A 15276-nucleotide genomic window follows, 5' to 3' on the forward strand; every position below is an offset into this window, starting at 1 on the left:
GCACCTGCGACAACCAGCAGCTCTGCCACAAAAGTTGAACACAAGCTTTCTCTCGCGAACAAAAGGAAAGTTCTCCCGAAGGAGAACATCACCTAGAACATGCTATCACCCAGCCCTATGGGAAAAAAGCTTAGCCATACAACATATGTTGGACACTGAACAATCTCTCTCGCGAACGAGAGAGAATTCCTTCTGAAGGAGGACATCTCTCTCACAAACAAGAGAGAAGTCCTTCTGAAGGAGGACATCTCTCTTGCGAACAAAAGAGAAGTCCTTCCGAAGGAGGACATCGCCTAGGACAAGTTTTCTCCCAGTTCTATGGGAGAAAGCGTAGGCATATGGCATGTGTTGGTCTCTAAACGATCTCTCTCACGAACAAGAGAGAAGTCCTCCCGAAAGAGGAACTAGCCTAGGACTTTGCTTTCCCCCAGCCCCAAGGGAGAGAAGCACAGTCTTCGGCGACGAGAGAGCAGAAGCTGATCTTTGTCAAGCTGTCAGCAATTCTTCCCGAAAGAGGGTAAGGTTGCTGAATGGCTGAAGAAGGGAAGCTCTCCCTCGGAAGGGAAAGAAGCCCAACTAAGAGGAAGGTTAACTATCCCTCGTAAGGGAAGGTTCCCATAAACAAGCCTTGTTCAAGTTGAAGGTCAGCAATGAGTGCTACCTCGTAAGGTGAGGTAGCCCAGGACATTGACTGGAGAGGCTGAATCCATCGGACTTGCTTTTTATGTTGGCTGCTATCTGAGAAAAAATAAAAGATGTGATGGATTACAAGTCATAATTCTGCAGCAAAAAAATTAACTACTGTACTCAGGGAATAACTCAACCTTTTTTGGAAGAGAATTCCTCGCGAGGGAGCGGACAAATTAAAAGTTAAGGACTCGCTCCGCCAGCAGAGGAAGGCATTTGCCCATCGCCGGCAATAGGAGTGGAAATGAGAGTTGAAAAGTTGAATTATAAGCAGTTATAAATTTTAACTTAAGTGCTGAATAAACCAACAGAAGCACCACCAAACCCACGAACGGGAAAGGAGTAACCCTGCTGGGAAACTGCCAGCCACCCACACTGGGGAAATGGCGGAAAACCCCGGATACGATGTCAAAAAAACTGCAACTGTAGAGAAAGTTATAAATATTAAAAAATATGAGTATGATAAAAGATATAATGTATGTACAGTATATATATACGAGACTTATGACAAATGCTACATGACGATTCGGCTTTACGACAATTTTTTTTTTAGGGTGAGGTGATGACGTCATAAGTCGGAAATAGTATGCTAATAGGACAAATATTTTCTTGTATAAAAATAAACCAATTCATCTTGGTAAATTATCATTTTTTTTTATTGATAATATACAGTATACATTTTCAGTAAAATGTACATCAAGAAAAGTTTTAATATCTGTCGAGTTCATATCATCTGTCTCGTGACATCATAATACGGCAGAAAGCAACCTGGCAATAAAGTTATTTCCTTCCAAAAGGCTAACGATTAGTGTTAGTATTCCCATTATCGAAATATCAAGTAATGTTACAAAGTATTTTGTGGGTCTGTATCGGTTGTTATGAGTACTACGTAGCATAAATTTGACTCTACGCTCGTTTTATTTAATCTCTGATACAGGAATTGATTGATATTTATCTAAAGAAAAGTACACTCATGGGACAAATATTTTCTAAAAAAAAATAATATACTTCCTTTTTCATTATGAAAATCAAATACTTTTGCTTGGTAAGATGACAAATTCAAAGATAATTTGTATTTTTCCTAACCATACAAACCTTAGCTATTTACATTGGGTTTACCTTTTAGAGCAGCTGAAATGACGAGCCAAGAGTTTTAACAAGGGTTAATTACCCCCGTGCTAGTTGGCGGGGGGTAGGGGAAGGGTAGCTTGCTACCCCTCCCCCCCCCACACACCAGTGACTTTCTTCACTTCACTTAGAGGTAGGACTTGACTTGGGGGTCAGGGATGGCGGGCACATATGTGTAAATAGCTAAGGTTTGTATGGTTAGGAAAAATACAAATTATCTTCGAATTTGTCATTTGTTCCGTAATCGAAATACAAACCACGCTATTTAAATTGGGTGACTTACCCCTTAGCAAGGGTGGAAAGTCCCCAGCCTTACTGACTTCGGCTTGCCTGGGGGCTCAATCCCTCAGTGAGTGGCACTAGAGAAAAGGAGCCCCTGTACCTCACAAGTTCCTAGCATCGCTAGGAACGAGTGGCCTACATAAGCAGTGTGTGGAGGAGAGTGTGACTCGTCCTATGAAGTTGACCTTGAGACCTTTAGATAGGAATCTAGGATAGGACGTTCCCAATACCACCTCGTCAGGGTATGGGGGACGCAACAGTATTAAGCTTAATACTAGGAGCACAAGGAAGCATGGGTTACCTGCAGAGGTCGAGGTCAGCTATGCGAGGACCAGGATGCTGCTTCCCCAAGAGAGGGGAGAATGAAGAAAGAAGTAAGGGCCAGACATACTCTTTCATTCACGCAGACTAAAACCGGGTAACAACGCCCTCAACCTACTGCTACTTGTCCATAAAGGAGCCTGAGGTTAGACCAGCTGTTGTGCAGCCACCACAGGGCCGATAAAAAACGTATCAAGGCTCCTGTGGGTCACGTCCTGCAGGTAGTGGGCTGTGAAGGTCGTCTGACGCTTCCAAACCCCAGCTTGAAGCACCTGCGTCACAGAGGAGTTTCTCTTGAAGGCCAGGGACGTAGCAACACCCCTGACATCGTGTGCCCGAGGGCGACGTGACGGAGGAGGGTCTGGATTCAAGGCATGGTGGATAACCCTTCAAATCCAAGCTGAGATGGTGTTCCTGGTGACCCTCCTCTTAGTCCTGCCTGTGCTCACAAACAAAGCTCGCACTTGAGGACGGACTGCAGCCGTTCTCTTCAAGTAGTGCCTCAGACACCTCACTGGACATAGTAGCAGCTGGTCTGGGTCGCTTGTTACACAACGGAGACTCGCGATCCTGGAAGAGTCGAAGCGAGGATCCGGCACTCCAGGATTCTGAGTCTTGGCAACAAACTCAGGGACGAACCTGAACGTTACCTCCCCCCATCCCCTTGAATGGGCGATGTCGTACGAGAGACCATGAAGTTCAATAACTCGCTTGGCCGAAGCCAAAGCGAGTAGGAAAGCCGTCTTCCAAGACAGGTGGCGATCGGAGGCCTGGCGTAATGGTTCGAAGGGAGGTCTCTTAAGAGACCTGAGGACTCGAACCACGTTCCAAGGAGGTGGTCTCACTTCTGACTGGGGGCAGGTAAGCTCATAGCTACGTATGAGTAAAGAGAGTTCTAGCGATGAAGAAATATCCACGCCCTTCAGTCTGAAGGCCAAGCTTCAGGCTGAGCAATAGCCTTTCACTGCCGAGACAGAAAGGCGCATTTCTTCCCGCAGATAAACGAGGAAGTCCTCTATTGCTGGAATAGTAGCATCGAGTGGAGAGATACCCCTCCCACGACACCAACCACAAAAGACTCTCCACTTTGCTTGGTAGACTCCCTCAGAGGACCTTCGCAGGTGCCGAGACATTCTCTCCGCAACCTGTTGCGATAAGCCTCTCTCCGCGAGGAGACGCTGGATAGTCTCCAGGCGTGAAGCCGAAGCGAGGCTACGGCCCTGTGAGGGACGCCGGAGTGGGGTTGTCTGAGAAGCTCGTGTCGTGGAGGAAGCTCCCTCGGGAGCTCCGTCAGGAGCTGCAGAAGGTCCGGGAACCATTCTGCGTGATGCCATAGCGGAGCTACCAGAGTCATCGAACAGTTGACCGATAGTCTGGTCCTGTTGAGCACCCTTCTCATCAGACAGAACGGTGGGAAGGCGTACACGTCGATGTTGTCCCACCGTTGCTGGAAAGCATCTTGCCAGAGTGCCTTGGGGTCCGGGACTGGGGAGCAGTACAGGGGCAGCTTGAAGTTCAATGCTGTCGCGAACAAGTCCACAGTCGGGGAACCCCACAAAGTCAGGACTTTGTTGGCTATCTGAGGATCCAAAGACCACTCGGTACTCACTATCTGCGAGGCCCTGCTCAGACTGTCGGGGAGCACATTCCTCTTGCCAGGAATGAAGCGAGCTGAGAGTGTTATCGAGTGGATTTCGGTCCACCTCAGAGTCTCTACTACAAGATGGGATAGCTGCTGCGAAAAAGTGCCTCCCTGCTTGTTGATATAAGCAACTACAGTGGTGTTGTCGCTCATCACCACCACGGAGTGACCCGCCAGGGACCGTTGGAACTGCTGAAGAGCCAGAAAGACGGCCTTCAATTCTAACAGGTTGATGTGTAGGCACTTTTCTGAATCTGACCAAAGGCCTGAGGCCCTCTGGTTCAGAACGTGCGCCCCCCACCCTTCTTTTGACGCGTCCGAAAACAGAGTCAATTCCGGGGGGAGGACGAGAAGACTCGCTCCCTTCCGCAGGTTCTCGTCGACCAGCCACCATCGCAAGTCCGTCTGTTCCAGAGACCCCATTGGGATCAGAATGTCCGGAGAATCGGATCCTTGATTCCACCGGGACTTGAGCCGCCATTGAAGGGATCTCATCCTGAGGCGGCTGTTTGGAACCAGACGAGCCAGGGAGGATAGGTGACCTAAGAGACGCAACCACGACTGGGCGGGGAGCTCTTCTCGCCTGAGGAAGGGTTCCGCCACCCTCCTCAGCCTTGCTATCCGGTCGTCTGATGGAAAGGCTTTGTGGAGATTGGTGTCTATTAGCATGCCTAGATAAACCAGTCGTTGGGAAGGCTGCAGAGAGGACTTCTCAAGGTTTACCACGATCCCCAGATCCTGGCAAAGATCCAGAAGCCTGTCTCGGTGCCGAAGAAGGGTCGACTCCGAGTCTGCTAGGATTAGCCAATCGTCCAGATAACGAAGGAGACGAATGCCGTTCCTGTGCGCCCTAGATGAAATCAGGGTGAACACTCTGGTGAACACCTGAGGAGCTGTGGAGAGACCGAAACACAGCACCTTGAACTGGTAGATCTTGTCGTCTAGGCAGAATCTCGGGTACTTCCTGGAAGACGGATGGATTGGGATCTGGAAGTACGCGTCCTTTAGATCCAGTGTGCACATGAAGTCTTGTGGTCTCACCGCAAGTCTGACCGTGTCTGCTGTCTCCATGCTGAACCGGGTTTGCTTGACAAACCCGTTCAGAGCTGAGAGGTCGATGACAGGTCTCCAGCCTCCAGACGCCTTCTTTACAAGAAAGAGTCGACTGAAGAAGCCTGGGGAGACGTCGACGACCTCCTGGAGAGCACCCTTCTCGAGCATGGTCTCGACTTCGGCCCGAAGGGCCAGCCCCTTTGCCGATCCCGTGGCATAGGAGCTTAACGACACTGGATTCGCTGTCAGGGGAAGTTGAGATGTTGTGAACGGGACGCGATAGCCTTGGCCGATCACTGAGACCGTCCAAGCATCGGCCCCGTGTTGCTGCCACCTGCGGACGCAACACTGAAGGCATCCCCCCACAGGTGGACACGCAGGAGGACTGCCACCCCTAGGGTTTGCGGAAGCGGCCGCCACCCCTAGGAGTCTTGCCTCCCCTGGAGGACTTACCGCCCCTCTTGACCTTGGCTGGAAAGGGCTGGGGCTTAGACACCACCTTCTTAACTGCCGGTGCCTGCTTTGGAGCCTTACGAGGCTGCTGCTGCGGAGCTGGAGGCTTATAGGGCCGAGCTGTAAGGGCCCTATGGAGGAGGGAGTCCGTGCTGGATTTCCTCTACCTCTCAGCCGTTCGCTCCATGTCCTGAGGCTCAAACAGGTTCTCCCCCAGAAGGGAAGCATGTCGGAGCCTACACACATCCACGGCGGGGACCTTCGCATGGAACCTCTCGGCTACAGCATCGCGCCGCTTCAACACCGAGTTGGCCCACAGGGTGGTAACCTGGTGCGCCAAAAACTCGATGGAGCGGGTGCCCGAGAGTAAGAAGGTCTCCAGGGCCTTCCTATTGGTCTCCTTGGACAAATCCTCCGAGCGCAATAGGATGCCCAGAGTTCCTAGCCAAAAGTCCAGCCACGAAGTGGCCTGCATGGCACACTTAGCGACCTTTTCTTGGCTAAGGATCTCTGCTGCCGAGAACGACACCTGCCGGGCAGAGAGCTTCTCAAGGGGAACTCCCTTCGCCAGCTCCTCCACGGAGTGATGGAGGGGAAGAGCGAGGCTGGACTCACCCAAGATCTCGAAATACCTCCTCTGCTGAAGACGAGGAGGAGGGATGAGCTTGTTCCCGGCAGAGGCAAGAATCGCGAGCTGAGCGTTGGCCCTAGCTCTGGCACTCTTCAGACCCCGAGACCAGGGCAGAGCCGCACTGGACTCAGGGGCCTTCCGAACGTCAAACACTTCATCTAAGATAGTGTCTTTCCTTTCACGGGGGGCGATCACGGGGTCCATAAGCCCGTTAAGTTGCCTTATCAGGCTCAGGACCTGCCAGAAGGCATGTTCGGATTCCTGCTGATCTCCTCCTTGCGGACTGGCAGCCAAGTCTCCTGTCCCAGGAATCTCTTCCTGGGGTGAAGCGTGGACGTTCCCCCGGGGAGCCGCGGGTTCCTGGCGAATCCTCGAAGATGATTTCGGGACAGTCTTGGAGTCCTTGGATTCCCTCCTGGGAGGAATACAGGATCCCAACAAAGAGGTTCGAGGAGCCCCTTCCTCACGAGACGATTCTCCTCCATGAAGCGAAGTCTCCCCCCTTGGTGCCGAGGGGAAGACTACCGCTTCACTGGACTCACCCGAGGACGGAAAAGCCTCGTCCACGGGAGAAGGAGAAAGCACTCGAGCAGGAGAAGGGGGCTTCGCGACAGACCTCTTGGGAACCAACTTCGCCCTGGGGGAAGTCACCACGAAGTCCACTACTCTCTTTCTCTTCAGCGTAGGAGAGACAGCCGTTGGTTTGTCTGATCGGCGAGTGCTGGCTTCATAACCCTCACTAACGCCCGCATCAGAGGACCAAACCAAGTCTGTTGCTCCAAGGACACAGAGTCAGAAATCCTCGCTGGAGGGAAAGGGATCGGGCGATCCTTTGGAGTGGACACCACAGTACCTGCCTGAAAAGAAGGTGGGGAAGAATGATGCACTAACCTCTCCGCAGTGTCTTCCTTGTCCTGCACTACAATCCTGCGTTTGGATGGAGGCGATCCCGAGCGCTGTCTAGGAACACGCGTTCCTGCTGCTACCACTGGCTGCGAAATTCGCCGCGAACGATGGTCGCGCGAGGGCGAACGGTCGTGCGGGCGCGCAGGTGGATGATCGAGCGGTCGCGCAGGTGAATGATCGCGCGGGCGCGCAGGCGAGTGGGCACGAGGGTGTACAGGTGAACGAGCGCATGTCCTAGTCGGCGAACGAATGCGTTGGCGCGATGGCAAGGGAACGCGTTGTCGAGTGGGCAAGGAAGATCGCTGGCGGTGTAGATCAGCAGGCGATCGGTGGTGAGCTGGCGAGCGCTGACGCGCAGGTGGGCGATGGCGCGTTGTCGCATGGTGACACGTTGGCGAGCGATAGCGCGCAGGTGAATGATCGCCCGATGGCGAGCTAGTAGATGGCGAACCATGTCCTTTCAGAACCTCTGGTCGACGAAGCGTTGGAGAACGCGTGTGCGCAGGTTGTAAATCACGCGGGCGGTCCGGAGATCGCCGATAAACAGGTGATCGTTGACGCATAGGAGAACGCTGATGAACAGGCGATACTAGCATCGTCTGTGAACGCTAGTGAGAAGGAGGGCGACGCGTGAGATCCTGTGAAGGAACAGGTGGCGTGGCGCGTTCACGAACAGGAACAGGATCGTAGGCGCGTGGGCGAACATGTGCTTTTGAAACACGCGCTGGAGAACGCGGACGCTGTTGCGTAGACACAGGATGAGAGAGCTCAGGAGACTGATGGCGCGCAGGGTGTCCAACAGGGACTGCAGGATGGTCAGAGACCACAGGAGAGCGCTGGCGAGCAGGAGGGCGATGATCCTCAAAAGAGCGCTGACGCTCAGAAGAGCGCTGACGAGCAGGAGAGCGCCTGTGCGCTAACACTGCAGAAGGGCGAGCAGAAGAATGCTGGCGCGCTAAGCGCTCTTCAGGAACCACAGGATGTAGGAAGTCCTCAGGAGAGCGCTGACGAGGAGGGCGAACATCAGGAGAGCGCCGGCGAACAGGTGAGCGCTGACGAGCAGGAGAGCATTGACGAGCAGGAGAGCGCTGACGAGCAGGAGAGCGCTGACGATCAGGAGAGCGCTGACGAGCAGGAGAGCGCCTGTGCGCTAGCACTGCGCGTGAAAGGGAAGAATCCCTTTACCCAGAAGGGACCGTTGCCCGTCAGGTGACGAGTTCCCCAGAAGGTGAAGATCTAGCAGGAGATGGAGAACGGTCTGCAGAGAGGTCCAAAGGAGCAGGATCTGTAGGCTGAGTACGACAAGGAGAGTCCCCTTCGGAGGAAGAAGATCCAAAAAGGCGCCTCTTAACCCCCTTATAAGGGGAAGGGAGGCCCTTGCGACGCAGCGGACGGTGAGCCTTACGGCGGAGGCGGCCACGGGGAAGATCATCAGGACCATCAGTCCTCCGAAGGGGAGTCTCAGTCAAGGCACTTCCCTTAGAGGGAAGCTGAACAGCAGAAGAGCCCGTAGGACTCACTTCCCCCTTCGAAGGATGTACGGAAGGGGGAGGAGAGCCGTCAGCACCATCATCCTCAACTGCACCTGCAGAGAATTGCCCCACCCCGCCGGAGGCCTCTGCCACCACGACTTTGACGATAGACAGAGGGTCTACCTCTGCTACCGCCGGCGACTGCTTAACGGCGGCCCCCAACGAGACAAGGTCAATCAAGGCGACCCTGGAGGGCAAGCCCTTAAGCCCCAGGGAAGCCCAAATCTGTAAGAGATCATCATTAGACAATGAGTTATCAATAACCTCCCCCGGAGGAGGAGGGGGAACCGCCCCCGCTATAGGAGGCGACGCCCTCTCCCCCCACCTAAGGTCGGGAAACAGAACTAGGGCCTGTGCTACCACTCGGCCGACTCTCCTTAGGAGCCGGACGAGGGGGAGCTTCGGAGGAGGTTTGGGCGGCGAAAGAAGAGTCCCGAGAACCTTCCTCCTTCAAGGCAACCCCCAAAGGAGAACAATCTCTCTTGGACTTCTTCTTACGCCGGCAGCCAAACCTCTCCCACTGGGAGGCAGACCACTCCCTACACTCACTACACGTTTTCCTGGTCACACTGTCGCCCTCGACACTGAGGACAAAGGGTGTGAGGGTCCGTATCTAAGGCCGACATAAAGGTCCCACAAGGGCAGCCGGCAACACCAGGGCACGTACGCATAGTAAAGATAGTAATAAACGGTAAGCCAACTTCAAACAAACACACAAGCTGTAGTAAAGAAAAAGCAGAAAAAAAGATTAAAGGCTGTCAACGAGGACGATGAACAGACACGTCTGTTCACTGCTGAGCCAAAAGTGAAGTGAAGCAAGTCACCGGTGGGTGTGCGTGTGTGTGGGGGGGGGGAGAGGTAGCAAGCTACCCTTCCCCTACCCCCCTTAACTAGCGCGGGGGTAATTAACCCTCGGTAAAACTATTGGCTCGTCATTTCAGCTGCGCTAAAAGGTAAACCCAATGTAAATAGCGTGGTTTGTATTTCGGTTACGGAACAATTAGTATTTTCTTTAATTTCTTGCAAGAAAAAAGAAAAGGGATTCACATATTTTGCAAGTCATTCTTTGTAGTTTATGTCACGTACCTTGTGACATCATGTTCTGGCGGAAGCGCGCTGGCAAAAAGAATTATTTCCTTTCGGCGTGGTACCAAATAATCTTATTACAGTATTCCCATCATCGAAACACCGAGTAACAATATCAAGTGTTTTAGTGGTCTGTATCAGTAGCTGAGAACAGTACTACAAACAATAAATTCAAGAAAAAATAAGTCTGTTGACATTATATTTCTGGTGGAAGGCGAGTGGCAAATCAAATGATTTCCTTTCGATGTGTTACTAATATTCGCATAATCAAAATATCGAGTAATGATACAAAGATTTTCTAATATTGTCCAAAGAAATTTGAAGATTCAACAGTGAATTAAAACCAAAAATATGAGAGAGAGAGAGAGAGAGAGAGAGAGGAGAGAGAGGAGAGAGAGAGAGAGAGAGAGAGAGAGGAATTAGGTACATATTTCCCACACATGGGGTCATCAGAGGAGACGTGACCTGCTTGCACCAGGACTCCGTCTCCCGTACACACTCCCGCCCCTCCCTCAGGCCCCTCACTTGCCTGGAACGACGCCACAACCCCACTATCCTGAAGCTCAGACTCTTGGGGAAGGGCCGCGGGCCTCTTCCCCGCAACGGACTTACCTCATCCCCTACTCTGGGTAGGGTAGGGGAGGGTGGAAGGGAAGCTCGGTCCAAGAACGCCCGGCGAAGCAAGGGAGGAAGGAACGCTTGGCTCCTTAGGCAACTTCTTCGCCGCCGCATTCTTCTTGGTGCTATACCGCACCCACTGCACCTCATTCCAGGACTCGCACTCCGGACACGTGGTGGAAGGGGAACAAACACTGCCCCTGCACGAGAAACACAAGGAGTGCGGGTCAACTTCGGGTTTCGAGAGGAACTCTCCACACGATTTACCAGCCATAGGCCCAGGACAACGGCGGGGATGCTCCATGAGGCAGGAGAAAGCATCACGAGACACAAGAACGCACAGGGAAAGCACAAAGGGACCACATGGGTACCGCGTGAGACACAAAGGGGTCGGGGACACACACAGTCACACTGGGATTAGGAGAGCGGCGAGATGATATCGCGACGTGACCAGAGAACTTACTGAAGGTCGAGACCTGAGCAAGCATGCTCTCTGACCAGGGGTTAGCCTCAGGGCGCGTATCACTCCGCCTGAGGTTACCCCTCATAGAAAATGGGTTTAGGGTAAACTACACAAAACTCTGGTCGGATGGGAAGGAGATCCCAGATACTCCTAAGAAAGTAGTTCGAAGTAAGTACTTCGTGTTGGAACAAATATATATATGTAAATTAAAGGAATAAAATAAACAGAACTTTACGGGAGAGAAAATCAGCATATCCGTCCTCTCCCTAGCCAAAACATAATGAGGTTACTCAGCCGAGAGGTGTGAGTGAGTGGAGTAGCTCGACTACCTGACCCCGACGTGCTAACTAGCGGAAGGGGTAGTTATCCCTCACTAGAAATGATCATGGTTTGTCTTTCAACTACGCCGTAAGTGATATCCCTATAAATAGCGGAGGGTTTGTATTTGCGCCGGAACAAAAGTTAAATATACAAGTACCTGGTAATATTCATTATAAAGACGTTCCCCAACTTTCAAACATTTGGAGATACAAGTACAATTCCAAAATAAATAAATATTGTAACAGTACAATATCATATCATTTAATACAGTAAGCAAACCAACATTTGTAATAACCAGAAATTTATTTCATATGAAACCCAACTATTTATTGACATTTGTAGCTGTAAATCATAGGCATGAGACTCAGATCTTAAGCTTACACTAGGACAAAATTTAACAAAATTTGACTTAAAAAGCTTCTTACAACTTTCAAGTTTGTAAATTGAGGACCTTCTGTAAGTTTAGTCTTAACACACTTGATTGTACACAGCATTCACAAAAAACTAATCGATAATCTCAGATGTAACATGCGGCTACCCTTTGAATGCAGATACATGTACTTACTTTGGGAGAGGGACTCTTCTTATTTACACTTTTTGCTCTTGAATTGGATCTAGAACGGCTATACGACCTCCTGTGAGATACTCCCGCATGCCTCCTCCAGCTGACACCATGCCTGCAGAAGCAAGAAATGAGGAACAACCGATAACGAGACAGTATCAGGCTTAACATCCACACCATCGTCATCATAAACGTCTTAGTCATATTTTTCCTTTGTTGGGTTAGATGTAAAAGGGCTCCCTCAACTCCAAGTCTTATGTATTGTATATGTTTTGCTCAAATTCTAGAGTTATTCTTTGTCTTAGTACTTACATACTTATCACTTATTTGACTAAATGCTCCTTGCTGCTTTTCATGAGTTAATCATTTTAATCTTTTGAGTACTCAACCTATTTTCTAACCTGTGAACATCACATCTCTCAATAACTATTCGTTGTAAGGGGATCCTCTCTTCCCTACACCCAGTTTGTCGTTAATGAAGTATTCAAACAAACCATAGAATAGCCAAGTTCATCTGCTGTGATGAATTCAAGCAACGACTTTGGAAACCAACTATAAATATAATTACATAAATAACATGTTCCTTATTTCCCTAAAATAATGACCATAAAATTACAAAAATTTCATGCTCCTTACTTTCTTGAATATGCAAGTCCAATGGCTCAAACTAACAAAGATCTCCTTACCTTTCCCGAGATCTTGATCGTGAACGAGACCTACTGCAAGACCTAGTTCGACGGGATCGGCGGGTGCGAGACCTGGACCTGGAGTGACGAGAGCGAGAACGGGAATATCGGGATCTCTGTCGACGACGGGACAAATTGGTGGAACCGCTTCGTGACCTTGATCTGCGGTATAAAAGATTTAGGAAAACAAATTAATAATAAATATGAAACCTTTGGTCATTGACATAGCATGAATAAATGTTAGTAAACCCTGTACTAAATTAAGAAAGAAAAATGTATCAGTCACGAACATACACTTTATCGCAAACACCTAAAGATTCAGTTGTATTAACCTATTTTTGAAGTGGAAGCGCTATAAATTACATCCCTATCTACCTTATAAAATTATAGCAAGTCACCTGATGAATTTACATGCTAAATAAAATGCCCTCATCTTCTTTAATATATGCTTTCGCAAGAGCCATTAGAGAGAATCTACAAAAACTTGGCATATGATTATGACAATGATTTATCTAAACATCCATTATGCTAGCCGAAGAAATCACAACAAAAGTCCATTATGTCATCCCCTCCCAACTTACCATCATAACATTGCTGGGATGATTCATGGGCTAAATCCATCATAATATTTTCCCAGTTCTCACTCATCAAGCACAAGATTTTACAATAAAAAAAATTCTAATTCACATGCTTTTATAACTTCACAAGATATGACTGACCAAGAAACTAACCTAACGACTCAACGTATCACGCTTTTACCACTCATGAGAAATGCTTGCTGTGGATAGCTTTAACCAGTCTGATTGTTCTTGGCAAGTTCAAATAGACATCCTTATTGCCACATTAAATTAAGTTACTTTAGCTTTTTCAAAATTAGTTACATAACAGCCAAGATAAAACAAATGGCTGAAATATCCTGGCACATTAGACTAGCGCTGTTCATGACCAGTAGTCAGGAAGACTTAAAGTCTGTGTATTTGGCTGAAGAGACAAAAGAGGGAGCCACGCCAGGGGGATTTAGCCACCGCCTGGGGGAGATACCGACCGGCTTCGAGACACGTGGCGGCGTTTCTTTGAAGAGGAAGAGGAATGGCCTGAAGATGTTCCGTGACTGCCGCTAGGACCGGAGCTGCCAGAGCGCTGATTCATGCTCTCTCTCGACTTTTGATCCCAGCGATTCTTGCGCCGATCGCGAGCTGATCGCTGTTCCTTGGGTAATATAATGACACCTGTAACTCCTTCGTCATCTGTTCCGGCCCCATCAGATTCCCCACCAAAGCTAGTGATAAATTTTATGGTACCAGCAGCGGTGGTGTTGGGGAAGTGTTTTAGAACGAGACGATGACCTTCGATAGGGTGCGTAAGTGGGGCTCGCCCTAGCGATAACTGAAAAGAAAACACATTCCCAAAAATTAAAGTGTATTATTGCACTGTAACAGTAATGAAATTTAAATACATAACCTAGTACGTATATAATGACACACTAGTAAGACAAAAATATAATCTTATTCAACTGAATGAGTCCACAACACATCTTCAAACATAATTCACATAATATTGAATTATGTTCTAGATCTGTCAATTCTAGCATACCTTGGAGGACTAAATTTCCGATCCATATGTTTCTTTTTCAAAGCACGCCTTTCCTTCCGTGATTTGCGACCCTGGAACATTAGATAGCATTATTAAAAGAGTTCCAAAAACATCAAAAGGTAACAAAAAGGTTAAACTGTAAAAACAGTCACTGTGTCCAAACTTCACTGAACAATAAATCCACCCGATACTGACTGAATACATAGCCTTTTCATCTTCATGTTCCTTTGCTACCCTCAATTCCTCAGCTTCCTGAAGATCACGACTTATGAGCGACATAAAATCCTCTTGGTTGAGGCCGTATTCTACTCCTGAAAGATTCATCTCCTGCTGTTGTGTGTTGGAGAGCGACATCACATCCACTGTTAAATCTGTAGAAAGAATAAAATCCATTTATCATCATATTATTAGAATTACTTCTGAAAAAAACAATTATCATGATAGTATTATTTGAATTACTTCTGAAAAATACATAAAATATCCTCTACAAATGACATCATTGATTAAATCTAAATGCAACAAAAGTAGCCAAAAATTTAGTAGAAAAATCCAGTCATCATTTTCACTTTTACAACAAATATGCCCCTGGCGATGGGGATAAAGAAAGATGACACGGTAGGTTTACTCCACTGTCTCCAGCACTCATAAGGTGATTTGTTTACAGTGCGATACATATCATACTTTACACTGTAATAAATTAACTATTCTAACACATTATAATAGTCTTATCTTTACTGCTCAAGAATTATCAATGATTAAAAATATTTCTAGTGTGCATTATTCTTCATTTTAGTATACCTTTTATTCATAAATATGAAACTGTACTGCTGAAATTTAGATACTAAAACCAATATTGCAGACTATGATAAACATTTTTTCCCCAAAACATTCGCTCAGCTCCCTTAAAAAAAATATAATTGAAACATAAAAATTATACATAATACAAGGAGCTAATCCAAGTTATGAAGCCCAATTTACAGATATAAATAATAGAAAATAAATCAAGAGAACCACTGCTTGGTATAACTCGCCTAAATCAATATCACTGTCGCTATCATCATCTGATCCTTCGGCGACAACTTCCTCCGCACCATCTACCAAAGGATCAGCATTGGCCGAGCCAGGCCTTTCCTCATTCTCTTCCTCCAGTTCTTCCGTATATGTGAATGCAATTGCAGCTTTTTTGGGTGCCAATGCTTTTTTCTCTTCTTCAATTGCTTTATTAACTATCGGGCCAAATTGCTCTTCCAGTCGAATCTGATGCAGGAACTTCTCTTCTTTAACTGAAACATAAATTGTCACATTTAAGAAG

The 15276-nt window shown here is 48.3% G+C and overlaps 1 protein-coding gene across 1 annotated transcript in view; it reads right to left on the bottom strand.

Annotated features, from left to right (window-relative positions):
* The window catches only part of LOC137660210 (CLK4-associating serine/arginine rich protein-like), a 77774-nt gene that overhangs the window by 40882 nt on the left and 21616 nt on the right, over positions 1–15276 (bottom strand). The window contains 7 exon segments of the mRNA XM_068394924.1: positions 11689–11800; positions 12372–12533; positions 13417–13695; positions 13697–13753; positions 13959–14035; positions 14160–14335; positions 14996–15247. Of these exon segments, the coding sequence (XP_068251025.1) occupies positions 11689–11800; positions 12372–12533; positions 13417–13695; positions 13697–13753; positions 13959–14035; positions 14160–14335; positions 14996–15247 (1115 nt within the window).

Source organism: Palaemon carinicauda, chromosome 20, assembly GCF_036898095.1.
Source record: "Palaemon carinicauda isolate YSFRI2023 chromosome 20, ASM3689809v2, whole genome shotgun sequence".
Classification (NCBI taxonomy): Eukaryota; Metazoa; Arthropoda; class Malacostraca; order Decapoda; family Palaemonidae; genus Palaemon; species Palaemon carinicauda.